The following is a 15,254-nucleotide window of genomic DNA, read 5'->3' on the forward strand; positions in this document are numbered from 1 at the left end:
ATCGAACGGCTAGATTGGCAGCTAAAAGCCAAATGGCTTCACTCGCGTACCATGGATCCAGGTCAAACTCTTTGACCCATGTTCCCGACAATGCTTTAAATGCATCATTGGGGACTTTGAAATGCGCGATGCCCACTATTGTTGACCATTCCACGCTGCCTTGGCACTCTGATGAGTGAAGGGCTCACCAGGAGAACGTGCAGATGCTTCTACGTTGGCAGAAGTCTACTCAGTTGGGAATACTAACGTGGCCGCGTCCCCACCATAGGATGTCTGTGACATCCTACATTTGAAAGGATGTCGAGGGGCCACATCAGTGCCACCCCTTGACTCTATTGACCAGGCCCGAGATGACTCAAACGATTCTAACCGAATCGTCTCGGACGCTTCAGTCTGGGTTGATCAGGTTGATCAGGTCAACCCATCAGATTCTGGCCAGGTCGACCTGATCCACTCGGCCGGGTTCAATGCGGCGACCTACCCTGACTGGGTCGAACCGATCAACTTGGCCAAATATGACCGGGTTAACCCGGTCGACCCGCCCGAGTCAGACTGGGTCGACCCGCTCGATTCAGCCGAGTCTGCACCAATCGACCCGACCGATTTGGACCGGGTCGACCCACTCGATTCGGCCGAGTCTGAACCAATCGACCCCGCCGATTTGGACCGGGTTGACCTGATCGACCCGGCTTGGTTTGTACCGTTTGACCCGGTCGGATCCAAATCGGCCATCCCGATGGTTTTAGATCGGGTCATTTCGGTCGTCTCGGTCGGGTCCGAACCGAATGATTGGGTTGACTCGGATCGGATCAACCTGGTCGAACATGCTGACTCTACTTGGGCTGATGATGTGGACTCGGGAAATTTGTTTGTATCGGGTGCCCTTGATTGAGTCGATTTAGTTGTCCCAGGCGACTCCGATCGAGTGGACTTAATTGACCCGCCTGCCTCCGTTCGAACAACCATGCAGTGCTGGACATTCTAGAACGGATCGACTCCGGCGCCTTGCCCACCTTGACCAGGGCCATCCCAACCAACGCTTATCCGCTTGTTGTAGACTGACCCGGGCGAGCCCAAGAGGGCTTGGCCAATAAGGGTAAAGTTGATGTGGTATCTCCCACTGGGGTCCCCCCCTGCTCGAGATCGACTCAAACCACTCAGAATAGGCCCTCTTAGCTCCGTGGAATAGAGAGCACAGAAGGAGTGAGGACAAGCGCATGATGAGACATTGCTTAGATGACCACCACCGACGACTTGGGCGACGAAAGTGGCGGGAACTACACATAAGGCTACCACTCAACCCCTCCCCAAGCGCACACTTCCCCCTCTTTATGACGACACGACCCCCAAATGGGGTTACATTGACTCTGAGGGAGTACGAGTCGTTGCCTTCTCCAAAGAGGAGGTATCACAGATGATAGCACAATTTGCTTACACCTTGGTAGGGAGATTTTCTACGAAACATCCACTTATTGACGACATCATGAGGGTATACTTAGTGATGGGAAATTTCCTTGGATCGATGGTTATTGGTGCACGCAACCATAGAAGTGTTTTCATTTGCTTCCAACTGGAAGCTGACTTTAGGAAGGTTTGCAGCCAAACCACGTGGACGATCAATGGTTCCACTATGAACACCTATAGATGGACGGTCAAACAGAGGAGTAGCTCACGAGAACACTGCCCCCACTCTGCACTGGTATGGATAGGTTTCCCAGGGCTCCGGATGCATCTCTTCACACCCGCTACTCTGGAATCCTTAGCAAGTGTCGTTGGAACATTTGTACATCTAGGGAAAGACGTACACTTGTTCAACCGCCCATGATATGCTAGGGTATGTGTAGAGATAGATCTACTTGAGCCCATTCATCGCATGATCCTCATTCAGAATGGCGATGAGTTGATTCGCCAACCCATCGTGTATGAGAATCTCCCACAGTCTGTACACATTGTATCCTCTTAGGTCACACTCTTCACACGTATCGCCAAAAGGCATCGCATGCTACCTCACCCTCTCTAGAGGAGTACCTCCCCCCTTTGCCCTACGATGAATACATCATAGAGGCAAAGTCCACCCCCCAAGGGCGTCGACCTAACCAAAAACTGCCTCCACCTGCAGAGCCCATCCCCACACAACAGAGCGTGACTCCTCGAGATCCTATGATGGCTAAGCATGTCCCGGCCAAGCCTATGCCCACTGCTTCATAGTGGGTGAAGAAGGGTGTTGATAAGCGCCCTCAAGCCCTACCCCGGGCTAAGGATGTTCATTTCATTAGCCCTCGGTCGGACAAGGGCAAAGAGGTTAGGGTACCCACCCTCACCTCAAATATATTTTCCCTTTTGGACATACTAGATGGACCTGATATACGATATTGCACAGAGGTCGCGCACTCCTCTGGATCCACCCTCACCCATTCTTCTCCATCCCCTTGGCATATATCCCCCCCCCCCATCTCCCTCTCGGCCTACACCCTCTTGCCCCTCACCATCTCGTTGGCATACATTCCCCCTCCCTGCATCTCGCTCTTGGCCTACACTTTCATGCCCCTCACCATCCCCTTGGCCTATATCTCCCCACCCCTCCTCATCTTCCCATCTTCCACCATACTCTTCACCACCCCTGCATTCCCCATTCTCATTCCACTCCCCCCTTATCTACTTCACCTCCATCCCCTCCACCTCCTCCACCTTCCCACAGCCCTACCCCGCTACCCCATCCTAGCCATATACCACCACCATCCGATTTACACATTTCCCCACCTGATCTCCATCCATCCCATATACCATTTGATCGAGGAATGCTTGACTAATTGTCAAGCTTCACTCCCTAGTTCTGAGGATACTTGTGGGGATACTAGCGGCCATGCTTCCACGGGAGAGGAGGATGACGATGTCTCCATCACTAAGGAGTCAGACATTGACACTCCCCCTCCTTTAGCACATCACTCGAATGCTCCTCACACATGTCACATATATAACACCCGATCGAGGGTGCCTCACGCGAGCCGATAGCTTTATGATTCCAATTCTTGTTTGAAATTGTAGAGGGATCGGCAACCCTCTAACCCACTCGCATCTCCTCTCCTTAATCAATAAGCACAACTTACGGATAGTTGGGCTTATTGAGCCGATGACTATGTCGGAACACTCCCATTCCATTGCGAGGAAACTTGGAATGAATCACGTTTACTGTAATTTCCTCGAATAAGCTATGGCTTCTTTGGAAGCGAGATTATTCATTCAAACTACTGGCCGAAGAGACCCACTATGTTACGTTTGACGTACCGTACTCGCCAAAGCCCTACACACTTACTGTAGTCTACACCTCTCATAAATATGTAGTGCTAGAGGCCCTCTAGGAGGAACTCACCTTACATATCCACGCCCATCCACGACTTGTTGACCTCCCTTGGTTTATAACTGGGGATTTCAACTAAATTCGTGCAGCCAGAGAACGCCAGGGAGGCCTCCCGCCTCGGTCATGATCTATGCAATCGTTTATTGACATTATTTATCAGCCATCACTCGTGGAGCCTCCCACCATAGGTGAGAAGTGGACCTGGTGTAATGTCCATCAGGCAGATGAGCGTATGTATGAGCAGATCGATCGTTGTTTTACCAATAGCACTACATTGATAAACTGCACTATCACGATAGAGATCCTACCGTGATATTACCCAGACCACTCACTGATCCTCCTCCCGGACTTGAGTAATCGAGTCAGCTGTCCTCCATTCTGATTCCAAGCTATGTGGTTAGAGCATGACGACTTTCATCGTTTTGTACACATCCACTGGCATGAAATGATCTCTACATCGCCTATGGAGAACTTTAGTTATAGACTGAGGAATCTTAAGTTTCACCTGAAATGGTGGAATCAACATGTCTTCAGAGACGTATGCGCATCGGTCGAAGCACTCAAGAGGGAACTAGTTGTAATCGAGCGACAGCTCCAGGATGGTTGGACAGATGACGCGGGTGAGCACCACCTTAGCCTTAGAGAGCAGCTTCAAGATGCTATGCGACGAGATGAGATTTTCTATCTCCATAAATCGCGTCATGGACTCCAACTTCCTTCACAGATTTTCTCCCTATTACTCTTTGTAATGTATTCTAAAAAGTTGCATCCAAGATCATTACAAATCAACTAGGGACCTTCCTTGATAGACTTATTTTGTCTGAACAATGAGGTTTTGTGAAGGTTTGATAGATCCATGACAATATCATGCTAGTTCACTAGCTAGCACAGTCATTAGACACTCATATTCTATGCTCAAACGTCATCATCAAACTAGATATAAATAAGGCCTTTGATCGAGTTGAGTGGAATTTTCTTACCCAAGTGTTACAATGCTTTTGGCTCACCAATGCATTCATCAATCTCATCGATGCCTGCATTAGAGAGAATCACTTCTCTCTCCTGATGGATGGAAACTCCACTGGCTTCTTCACGGCCACGAGAGGTCTACGACAAGGTGATCGTATCTCACCCACCCTTTTTATATTGATGGAGGAGGTCTTCAGCCAATCGCTCACACACGCGATCGCCCACGACCTCATCCAATCGTATTTGACAAAAAGGGGATGCCCGATCCTCTCGCACTCTCTATTTTCTGATGATGCCATCCTTTTCCTCAATGGATCTGAAAAATCCATTAAGGAATTTATGAGTGTCCTCACTATGTACGAGCAAGCTTCGTGCTAGCTCATCAATGCCTCGAAGAGCAGCTTTATAGTGTGCCTGTCCACCACTACAAAGCAAGCTCAAATCATCCACCGCTATATGTGTTACTCACGAGGATGCCTTCCTTTTGAATATCTTGGATGCCCTATCTTTCTTGGACCCGTTAGGCATCATTAGTTTGATGCCTTGCTGGTCGAATTGAGAAAGAAACTAGAGGGATGGAAACTTTGTTTTCTATCCCCTCGAGAATGTGTCTAACTTATTCGATACGTCCTCATGAGTATCATGATGCATACACCCCCAGTCCACTCACTATCTCTCACAGTCCTCGACTTAGTGGAATGACTATGCACACATTTCTTATGGTTCGGTCACCTCGAGGGAGAAAGTCGTCATCATTGGGTTTCCTGGGAGAAAGCATATCGGCCGACGGCCGAAGGGGGTTTAGGGATCATACGCGTTTAGGACGTCCAAAACATGCTTCAAAAGAAGCTCGTATGGCATAGGCGCACCACACACTCCCTATTTGGGAGCTTTATTTCTGCCAAGTATGGCGAGTGGGCCCGTTAACAGATGGATATCTAGGACCATCAGAGATGGCAGATGTGGCAGCAACACTGGCTCAAGATAGCCCATGTGACACATTGGGACGTCGATCGAGGTGTGATTAGCGCCTGGTTTGACACTTAGTATGCTGGCAAGCCTTTAGCTTGCCATCCGCACTTTGTACCACATCAATTGCGACTTACAATGGCCCAAACTCATTGGCAACACATGACACCTGTGGGAGCAGCATGGCCTCTCTTCAGCCACGCTATCTTAGGTCTGGAGTACTCCCATCTGGATCACTCTCGACTATGCCATTTGGACGCTGTAAACGGAGCTCCATCCTACACATCACCATATCCTACTTACTATGGGAGATGTGGAAAGGGTGAAATTCTTTTAGTTTTGTAGGGACTCCTATGGATGCTTTCGATATTATGTGTCAAGTCAGGCAATGGATACAGCGCACCCACCACCTCATCCCATCTCGTGTCCACAGCTCAGCCCTCTCATGCACCCTCCGCTCTTGGGGCATTCTGATGACCCTCGCCCCCATACGCATTAGCCTACAAGTTGTTCATTGCATTAACTGCCAATTGGCATCCTCAAACTCAATGTGGATGGTGCGGCCAAAGGGAACTTGGGGCCCTCAGGGGGAGGGGGTATCCTATGTAATCATACATGGAGTATTCTCTCTTTTTTTTCATCTTTCTATGGCATACAAACTAATACAGTAGCTGAGGCTATGGCAATACATGATGGTTTACTCCTCTGCGAGGAGAAAAACCTTCATAATATCGTCATAGAATCAGACTCACAAGTATTAGTTGACATGCTACGTGCAGGTAAATGTTCCCATTGGTGGCTTCAGCGCATATGGCAGGACATCATGTGGCGCCGCCCTCGCACAACTAGTGTTCGTCACCAGCTACGCGAGGGAAATCATACAGTGAATGCCCTTGCCAACCACGTGGAATACATTCAACCCCATGACTCCCTTTTATTTTCTTGGCAGGAACTCCCGTGGACAGCTCGTGGATGCTATCATGTCGAACGCCATGGCTTGTCGGCTCTTCGCACGTGATGCACACTGTCAAAGGAGAGGCCGCAGGAGGGGAGGATTGCATGGAGTGTTGGCGGTGGGGGAGTTCACCCTCTTGCCTGATCGTCCAATTTGTCGTGCACCTCAACGCTGACATCTACGGCTGGTGGTTTGGACTACACTCCATGCATTGCCTTGGCTATGCCGGCCCCCCATTCTATTGCTGGCACAACATCTCCGCGAGATTGGCCCCCACGACTAGCATCCTGCATGACGTTTGGAAGGCGAAAATGCTTGCTCTCTCGCCCCACCAATGTCCCCGTCACGCACCTCATTGTAGCCACTTGTTGAAGGCGGGGAAGGCTCCCCACTCTCCATGCATCACCACCACTACGGAGGGATTTGGAGAGACGCCAGCACGAGCGACCTTCTCCAAGCACCTACTAGCAACAACTTATGTATCTTTTCCTTTCCTGCACATGGGCATCGACGAGTGGGATCCAAGTGTAATTGGGATATTTATGCTCTCCCCATGCCTATAAACACTGATAAACAATCCCCCTAGGTGGCGTCTAGCGCATGGCTTGATCGATATACAGCAAAACCGGAGGGTTGGATATACCCGCCACCGTGTTTTTTGCCAAGAAAAAAAAACTCTAAACCCTAAACCCTAAACCATAAACCCTGAATCCTGAACCCTGAACCCTAAACCTTGAACCCATAACCTACACCCTAAACCCTCCCCCCTAAACCCTAAACCCAAAACCCTAAACCCAGAACCCTAAACCTTGAACCATGGACCCTGAACCTTGAACCGTGAATCGTGAACCTTGAACCCTGAATCCTGATCCCTGAAACATGAACCTTGGACCTAGAACCTAGAACCCTGAACCCATAGCCCTACACCCTAAACCCTACACCTTAAACCCTGAAACAATAGCCCTACACCCTAAACCCTACACCTTAAACCCTAAACCCAAAACCCTAATTCCTAAGCCCTCAACCCTGAACTCTAAATCCTAAACCCTAAACCGTGAATCCTAATGTAACACGACGTAATGCGAGTGATGATGATGCAACATTGAAAAAATTAAGAAGTATAAATTTGGTGTTGACATACACAAACGTCCACTACGCTACGGCAAGCAAGACCTGGGAATGCCGCTAGGCTCCCGATGATCCAGACGTCGGGTTGAGAGCCGACGGTGCGAGTTCGGCTACTGCTGCTTTTACACACGATGTCGACAATCTCAACCAAGGACATACCAAATGAAATCCCAATCCTCAGAACGTGAATCCTATCTATCACTAATATAACCCCGACGGTGGAGAAAATGTTTGGAGGCACTAAAAGAAATAATATAACGTCGAGAGGGAGCTAATGAGTGTACAAGTAGTGGTAGGCGCAAGCAAGGTCTGATTCAGCAGTCGTGGAAGGCGTCTAGCAAGTAGGCGCGATGGGGCACAGGTAGGCACAATGACGGGCGCAACAATGGGTGCAACAGTGGTGGTGGCACTAGAGTAGCAATGGGCTTGACTACAAGGCACGGAGGCGTCAAGGCACGAAGGTGCGACAAGCAACATGATGAGCCGAAGCTGGATGATGGGGGCGGCCGTGGAACAACCGTAGAGGCGAGCGAGGGGCGATTGCGGGCTAGCTGAAGGCGTCGGCGAAGGCGGCAGCCTCTGGGTGGTAGCGGGGCGGCGGCCTCCAATCGGCGGTGGGTTGCAACGGCCTTCGGTCGACCACGGGGGCGGTGGCCCAAGATCAGCCGCAATGTCAGCGGCCTTGGGTAGGCGGCCATGGGTGACTATGGTAGCCTCTGGTTGGCGGCCGTGGGCACTTGCGGAGGCCGCGAGTGGCCTAGATGGCCGCGTGCAGCCCTAGGCAGCCGCAGGTTGCTTGGCAGCTGCCGCCGGCTAAGGGCGGCCGCTCGCGGCCCTGGGCGGCTGTAGGTGGCATGGGCGGCCGACAGCGGCTTCAGGCGGCCGCTTGCAGCCCTAGGCGGCCCTAGGCGTCGGCATGCAGACGCTAGCAGCCTAGGGCGGTTGTTGGCAGGCCTGGGAAGCTGGTGGCAGCCCAAAGCGGCCGCTGGCGGCCCTTGGCGGCCCAGGGCAATTGGTGGCAGCCCTCGGCGGCCGTTGATGGCTTTGGGCGGCCGCTGGTGGCCTTGGGAGGCCACTCGCAGCCCTCGGCGGCTGCAGGTGACTCTCGGGGGCCACTGGCGGCCCTCGACAGCGCTGGCGGCTCTAGGCAGCCGCTAGCAGCCCTGGGTGGCACTGAACTTGAGCTTGAGGGACTCCACGCGGGGGAACCGCTGGCAGAGGCGACCTGGGGTGGTCGCGTAGCAGAAGGCGATGGTGACGTGCTTGCGGGTCGTGGAGTCGATAGCGTACCACTTTCGGCACACCCGCGAGATGGCGTCGCGGTCGGAGGGGTCGTCGATGTAGCCCATGATGAACTCCAGCGCGACGTCGGATATCCTGGCGCCTATTCCCCCGCTCTCATGCTCGCGCCGCTCCATCGACGACGGAAGAGAAGACGGCGCGGATCACCCGGCAGGCGCCCAAGGCTAGAAACAGGGCGGGAGGGGCGACGTCAGAAACCTAGCCCAGAAACACATGTCTACCGCGTCTGGGGTCCGCGCTCTTCCAGGCCCGTCCCATTTCCGAGCTTCGGCTCCAACTAATTATTCCTTCGACTTCAAGGCGGATCAGAAGTGCAGTAAGTCACCATCATGGGGATAGATTGTCAAGGTGACCTTTGCACGTGGAAACGTGGACGCATAACTCCACGATTATGCGGGAATTTCTCCACGTCAACCCATGCGAGCAGAACGTGGGAAAGGAAGTTATTTTAACTTCCGCTTCTGCTCCTCTATTTAAGACAATGTAATCAGTTCTTTTGATGAAATGTTTTCTGAGTTCCAAGAGCCTTTCTTCTTCTTGTGTCATTGGTGCTTGAAGGTGATCTCGCCGGCGACGTCCAACCACGTCATTTCTCCGACGAGTATCTGACAAGTGGTATCAGAGACGGTCAAGGAAGCATGGGAAGCTATCGCAACCATGCGGATCGGTGATGACCGTGTGAGGAAGACGTCGGCTCAGAACTTGCGGCGACAGTTCGACTTGATGACTTTCAAGGAGGGAGAGTCTGTTGAGGACTACGCGCTTCGTCTCAACAGCATGGCGTCGACTCTCACCACTCTCGGCGACAAAATCGAAGAGACGCAAGTGGTTGAGAAAATAATTCGTAGTGTCCCCCAACGTTTCAGGCAGATCGTGGTCGCCATCACTACGTTGCTTGACGTATCAACGCTCACTGTTGCAGATCTGACGGAGTGTACCACGAGGGCAAGCTGTACCTGACGGAGGAGGAGTGGAATGCGCGCCAAAAGAAGCAGGATGTTGGTAGAGGAAGCAGCAACTCAGCACGCCGTGGCAGACGTGGGCGTGGGCCAGCCCGAGGCAACGAGAAGGGTTCGTCGGGCAACTCTGGCCGGTCCAACGATGAGTGCAGAAAATGCGGGAAGTTGGGCCACTGGGCTCGTGAGTGCCGCTCAAAGTCCAAGAAGGAGCAGGCCCACGTCGTCCAAGAAGAGGAGGGGCTTCACTATTTTTTGTGGAGTCAACCCCGGTCATATCGACATCTCCGGTACCAACCTCCACTCCACTCCATGCCCCGACACATGCATTCATGAGTTTATGATGGACCAGATCTCGAAAGGTTATGAAATAAATACGTATGAGAAAGGTTCTGCTATCACGAAGTTATTGCACGATCCACCCGCTAAGCTAATAAATGCAGCATAAATAAGAGAGTGGGAGGCCGGCTCCTGCCTCGGAAGGAGGTGCACACCCATGATGGAATTCATTTACTTCGTAACGGTGGGTTCAATGGAGAACTCATTTACTTCGTAACCTTTTATTGGTACCATTCTGTTATCGATCACAGCTGGTTGGTGAGTCACCCAAAAGATAAAGGTCCCGCATATCTTTTTATATGATCAGCGGTCTCATTGTTGCTATGCCCGAAAAAGTAACGTGGAGAAGAGGAATCAACAAAAAATCAAGGTTCCGACGAGGAATAACGAAGAAACGAAGAAGCTAATCAACGAAGGTTACGAAGTAAATGACCCCAAGAAGTAGAATACAGAGGGAAACCCTGTTACGAGTAAGCGGAGAGGAAAGATCTCCAGAGATTCCTATCTCATTCCATTCCAGTGGCTCGACCAGTAACCAATGGCGAAAACTAAAAAATCCATGGTTTCCCGGCTCATTTCGACCAAGAACCGGAAAAAAGAAGCGGTTTTTCGCACAGCTTGCTCATAGTGCGGGTCCTACTTGTATCTCGTATTTGACCGAAGAAGCATCGGACAGGTCGGAGTTTCTACCTTCTTGGGACTCCATGGACCAAGATCTACTTTCATTATATGGGCAATATCGATCTACTTTAGTAGATCATATGGATCTAGAAAAAGCTTCTTCTTTTGAGGAATTTCCAACATCTCTTTTCCATTTCCATTTACCCAGTTCATATCTTTGTTTCGTGTGTTCCCGGGAATAATTCGATCTCTTCAATCTCGGGATACTAAAATAAGGTTCTGAAAGGTTACGAAGTCAAGTTAAGTCAAATAGGTCGGGAAGAAATAGTAAGAGGTCAGGTCAGACGAAACGTCGGTTGGTTCCACCACCACTATAAATTGGACATCTATCTATAGACTTCTAAAATCAATAAGAAAGAGCTAGGCGCACTTCTTTTCTTCGTGACCCTTCTGCTCCCGCTCACTCGCGCCTTGCCCAGTTCCTTTCTAAGTAAAGTAATGGAACGAAGAAACTCGTAACATGTTGTGAAGACCTCCGAACGAGGGTTCGGTCAGAGGAGCGCCCAGCGCCAGACCGCTCTCTCTAGCCGACTGATTCTTTTTAGAAGAGAGGGAACGTGTCACATTAGAAGTGAACCAGGTGTCCTCTAATCATAATCACCACTTCTTCTAAATCAGAACCTCTTTTAGTTTAGTAGACTCAGCTATTCATTCTTCATTCTGAACCTTCTTATTCATTCGCTCCCCCAAAAAAAAAGAAATTGACTTTCTTTCAGTTCTTATTTCATAACGTTCTGCAAGAACTTCGTAACCTTCGGTGCTCCATCAGTCGCGTCTTCATCTTAATCTTCACGCTCCTCGCGCCTCATTTGAGGGTTTGGATAAATCTGTAAAGATCATCAATCAGATAACCTCATTCATCAGTCAGGTACTCGGTGCGTGCATTGGTGAGACAGAACAGCATCACGAGCCACTCACTCATGCCCTCCTTTGTGCTGAGCGCCGTCTTCTCTCCCCAAAGAAAGATTTGGTTATGTTTACATAACATAATCATAATCAATGCTCTACTCTTATAGCAGCAGCTCCCATCCAGCACACGGAGGCTTCAAGCAAGGCCTGTGCGTTTCAAATTCCCTGTATCAGCTGCAGTCATAGGCGCCCCACCTGTTAGTACTGTCGAAGCGGTAGTCTGCTCTGCTTGCAGCTCGTTCGTGCTTATGCACTCGACTGCAGCCTACTCCACTCGTTACCACTGAGCAGCGAAGCCAGGAGGCGGAAGGAGGACTTGAACCCTCAACCTCAGCCTTGGCAAGGCTATGCTCTACCATTAAGCTATTTCCGCCAACTTTTTATGAAAGAAAGCACTCGAGCAATTCACGTATCACTTGATACGGACGACTTATCTACCGGACCACACGAACTCCGATCGAGCTACGAGCACGAGTAGGTAGGCGGCTGCTAGGGTGACGGCAGGGCTGGGAAGGTGATGAGAATTTTTGAGTTTCGCGCGGATGAGATGATGATTAGTAGGTCAGGGAAGTTTGTTTGTGTACTCTTTATCACGTTCATAAAAGTGCGCCGGCTGCTTCAAAAGTGTTTAGCTTCTTTCGGTTCTTATTTATCAGAATCGGATAACCTTCGGATAACCTTCGGGTAAACTGCTCCACCTTTGAATGGTGCGAGTTGTAAGGAGGAAGGGGCGGCATTTCATTCTCGTAACTGGAGTGAGTGCACCGCAAGACCAGACAAGTGGCTCCCTCGAGCGGCATCTGTCTTTTAAGTTCTTTCAGAACCTAAGTTATTATTCTACGATAATCCAAGCAGCAGCTCCACGAGTCTTCTCGGAACCGGTCGATTCCTGACATTCTCCCTTCTTTCTTTCAAAGAAGAAGAAGATTTCGATGTAGTTTCTTTTTTTTTTCACTTAATAACTTTTTCTTCATTCGCTGTGACTTCTTATGTTCAAAATAACATAACATTCTTATGATGAATCTGAATCTTCATTTCTTGCTCGCGCCTAAGTTGATGAATCGTAACCTTTTGTTTGCTCCCGCTCCTCGCGCCTTACTTTCTTTTGTTCTGATAAATCAGAACCGCAGCCCTTCCAAAAGCCAGTGAATGAACTTCAAGAACCGAAGAGACCGGTTCCTTTGTATTTGGCTATGTATTATGTATATGGATGTGCATAAAGAAGAGACATCTCTCGACAGGGAAGAAGCAACAGCGGCACGTCACAAACTAGCTACCAACTGAGCTCCCTAGATGTAGTAAATGAAGATGGGTGTCGGACATGAAAATAAGGCCCGGCCCCTTCAGAGATCCAGTTGCAGGAAGAGAAGGTGTTCGCCCATCTTGGAGACAAGGAACCACGTGATGAAGAAATGTGGGTCTTGGACACGGGTGCCACGAACCACATGTCAGGTTCCCGTATGGCCTTCACCGAGCTGGATGCGGGAGTGCTCGGGTCAGTACGTTTCGGCGACAAATCGGTGGCACAGATCGAAGGTTGAGGGACTGTCATGTTCCAGTGCAAGAATGGCGAGCACCGGTCTTTCGGAGGGGTGTATTTCATTCCCCGATTGACGACGAACATCATCAGCGTCGGTCAACTTGATGAGGCCGGGTATCAAGTCGACATCGAGAAGGGGGCAATGAAGATCCATGAACCAGGTGGACGGCTCCTAACAAAGGTGATGCGCGGAGAGAACCGGCTGTACATCCTCCACGTCAAGCTGATTCGGCCAGTGTGCTTGGCGACGAAGCTCGACGAGGAAGCCTGGAGATGGCACATGCGCTTTGGCCATGTCAACATGGCTGCCCTGAGGAAGATGGCTCAGGAGGAGCTCGTGCGTGGGTTGCCAGAAGTTGGTCGGGTGGACCAGTTATGTGAAGCATGTCTCGCCGGCAAAAAAAAGCGGTCGCCGTTTCCTGAGCAGGGCGAGTACCGCGCGCAGCGCATTCTGGAGCTAGTACACGGCGACTTGTGTGGTCCACTTGCACCGGCGACACCCAACGGCAGCAAGTATTTCCTTCTACTTGTGGATGATCGAAGCCGGTACATGTGGGTGGCCATGATGTCTTCAAAGGACCGTGCTGCAGCGGCCATCAAGGAGATCAAGACTCGGGCGGAAAGCGAGTCCGGACTGAAGATGGGAGCGCTCCGTACCTATCGAGGCGGCAAATTCACCTCACACGAGTTTGCGGAGTACTGCACGAGAGAAGGTATTCATCGTCAACTCACAGCGCCATACAGCCCGCAGCAGAATGGGGTCGTCGAGCGCAGAAACGGTACGGCGGTAGCAACTGCAAGGAGCATGCTCAAGGCGAAGGGGCTACCGGACTGGCTGTGGGGTGAGGCAGTAGCAACTGTTGTATACATCCTGAACCGGTGCCCAACAAAGAGTGTGGATGGTATGACGCCATTCGAGGCGTGGCACGGGAAGAAGCCGGCAGTGCACCATCTGAGGGTGTTCGGTTGCATCGCCTACGTCCGGAACACAACGCCACATCTCAAGAAACTCGAGGACCGCGGCCGCAAGATGATCTTCATCGGCTACGAGCGTGGATCAAAAGCCTATCGTGTTTATGATCCCACCACAAAGCGTGTCCATGCGACACGAGACGTGGTCTTCGATGAAAATGCTCAATGGAACTGGTGCAACGGTGCAGAATCAGGCGAGGAGGGCAGCAACGGTTTCATGGTGGAGTATACCATCGGGAATCAGACGCGTGCGGAGGATGATGCGGCGCAACTTGAGCAAATGTCTCCATCGTCTGTGCACTCTAGAGGGGGAGCAACACCGATCGAAGATGGAGGAGAGGACGTGGAGTTCGCCACTCCACCCCATGTTCGTATTGACAACCTGGATGCTGATCACGGTGATGATGCACCACTCCGCTTCCGCAACATCAACGACATCATCGGGCCGGCTTCTCCGCATGGGCTTGCATCACGGGCATCAATTGCAGAGGAGCTGCATGCTGTAAGTTCTGATGAACCTGTTTCCTTTGCTGAGGCAGAACGCAATCCAAGCTGGAAGAAGGCTATGGAGGAGGAGATGGCATCAATCGAGGAGAACCGCACCTGGTCCCTTGTCGATCTCCCGCACGGTCGTCGAGCGATCGGGTTAAAGTGGGTGTACAAGGTGAAGCGAGATGAAAGCGGAGCCGTGGTGAAGTACAAAGCACGTCTTGTGGCGAAAGGCTACGCGCAGCGCCAGGGGATCGACTACGACGAGGTGTTCGCACCTGTGGCACGGCTCGACACGGTGCGCCTTCTCATCGCTCTCGCGGCGCACGAGGGGTGGGAGGTGCATCACATGGACGTGAAGTCGGCATTCTTGAATGGCGATCTCCAAGAAGAGGTGTACGTGGAGCAACCTGCTGGTTTCATTATTACCGGCAACGAACACAAGGTGCTCAAGCTGAAGAAGGCGCTCTACGGCTTGCATCAAGCGCCAAGGGCCTGGAACGCGAAGTTGGACAATACGCTAACGTCGTTCGGATTCAGGAGGAGTCTCTTGGAGCATGCTATCTACACCAAGCGGAGAGCAAATGCGCAGTTGGTGGTGGGAGTATATGTTGACGACCTAGTTATCACCGGCGCCAATTGCGACGACATCAAGAAGTTCAAGAAGGAGATGGCTGACGCATTTCG

General features: G+C 51.1%; 1 protein-coding gene across 1 annotated transcript; it reads left to right on the forward strand.

Moving 5' to 3' along the window:
* Positions 1 to 9,338: 9,338 nt before the first annotated feature.
* LOC144715880 (uncharacterized) lies at positions 9,339 to 13,107 on the forward strand. The gene is made up of 3 exons (XM_078590886.1): positions 9,339 to 9,547; positions 9,604 to 9,821; positions 12,914 to 13,107. Exons 1-3 carry the CDS (start codon positions 9,339 to 9,341, stop codon positions 13,105 to 13,107), a joined length of 621 nt encoding a protein of 206 aa, XP_078447012.1.
* The last annotated feature ends 2,147 nt before the right edge of the window (positions 13,108 to 15,254 follow it).

Source organism: Wolffia australiana, chromosome 19, assembly GCF_029677425.1.
Source record: "Wolffia australiana isolate 7733 chromosome 19, ASM2967742v1".
Taxonomy (NCBI): domain Eukaryota; kingdom Viridiplantae; phylum Streptophyta; class Magnoliopsida; order Alismatales; family Araceae; genus Wolffia; species Wolffia australiana.

Excerpts from the sequence above, each read along its gene's own strand:
- LOC144715880 (XM_078590886.1), top strand. The coding sequence starts at position 9,339 with ATGCGGATCGGTGATGACCGTGTGAGGAAGACGTCGGCTCAGAACTTG. Across the intron at positions 9,548-9,603 it reads AGTGTCCCCCAACGTTTCAG|ATCTGACGGAGTGTACCACG; the intron begins GCAGATCGTGGT and ends TCACTGTTGCAG. Across the intron at positions 9,822-12,913 it reads GAAGTTGGGCCACTGGGCTC|AGATCCAGTTGCAGGAAGAG; the intron begins GTGAGTGCCGCT and ends CGGCCCCTTCAG.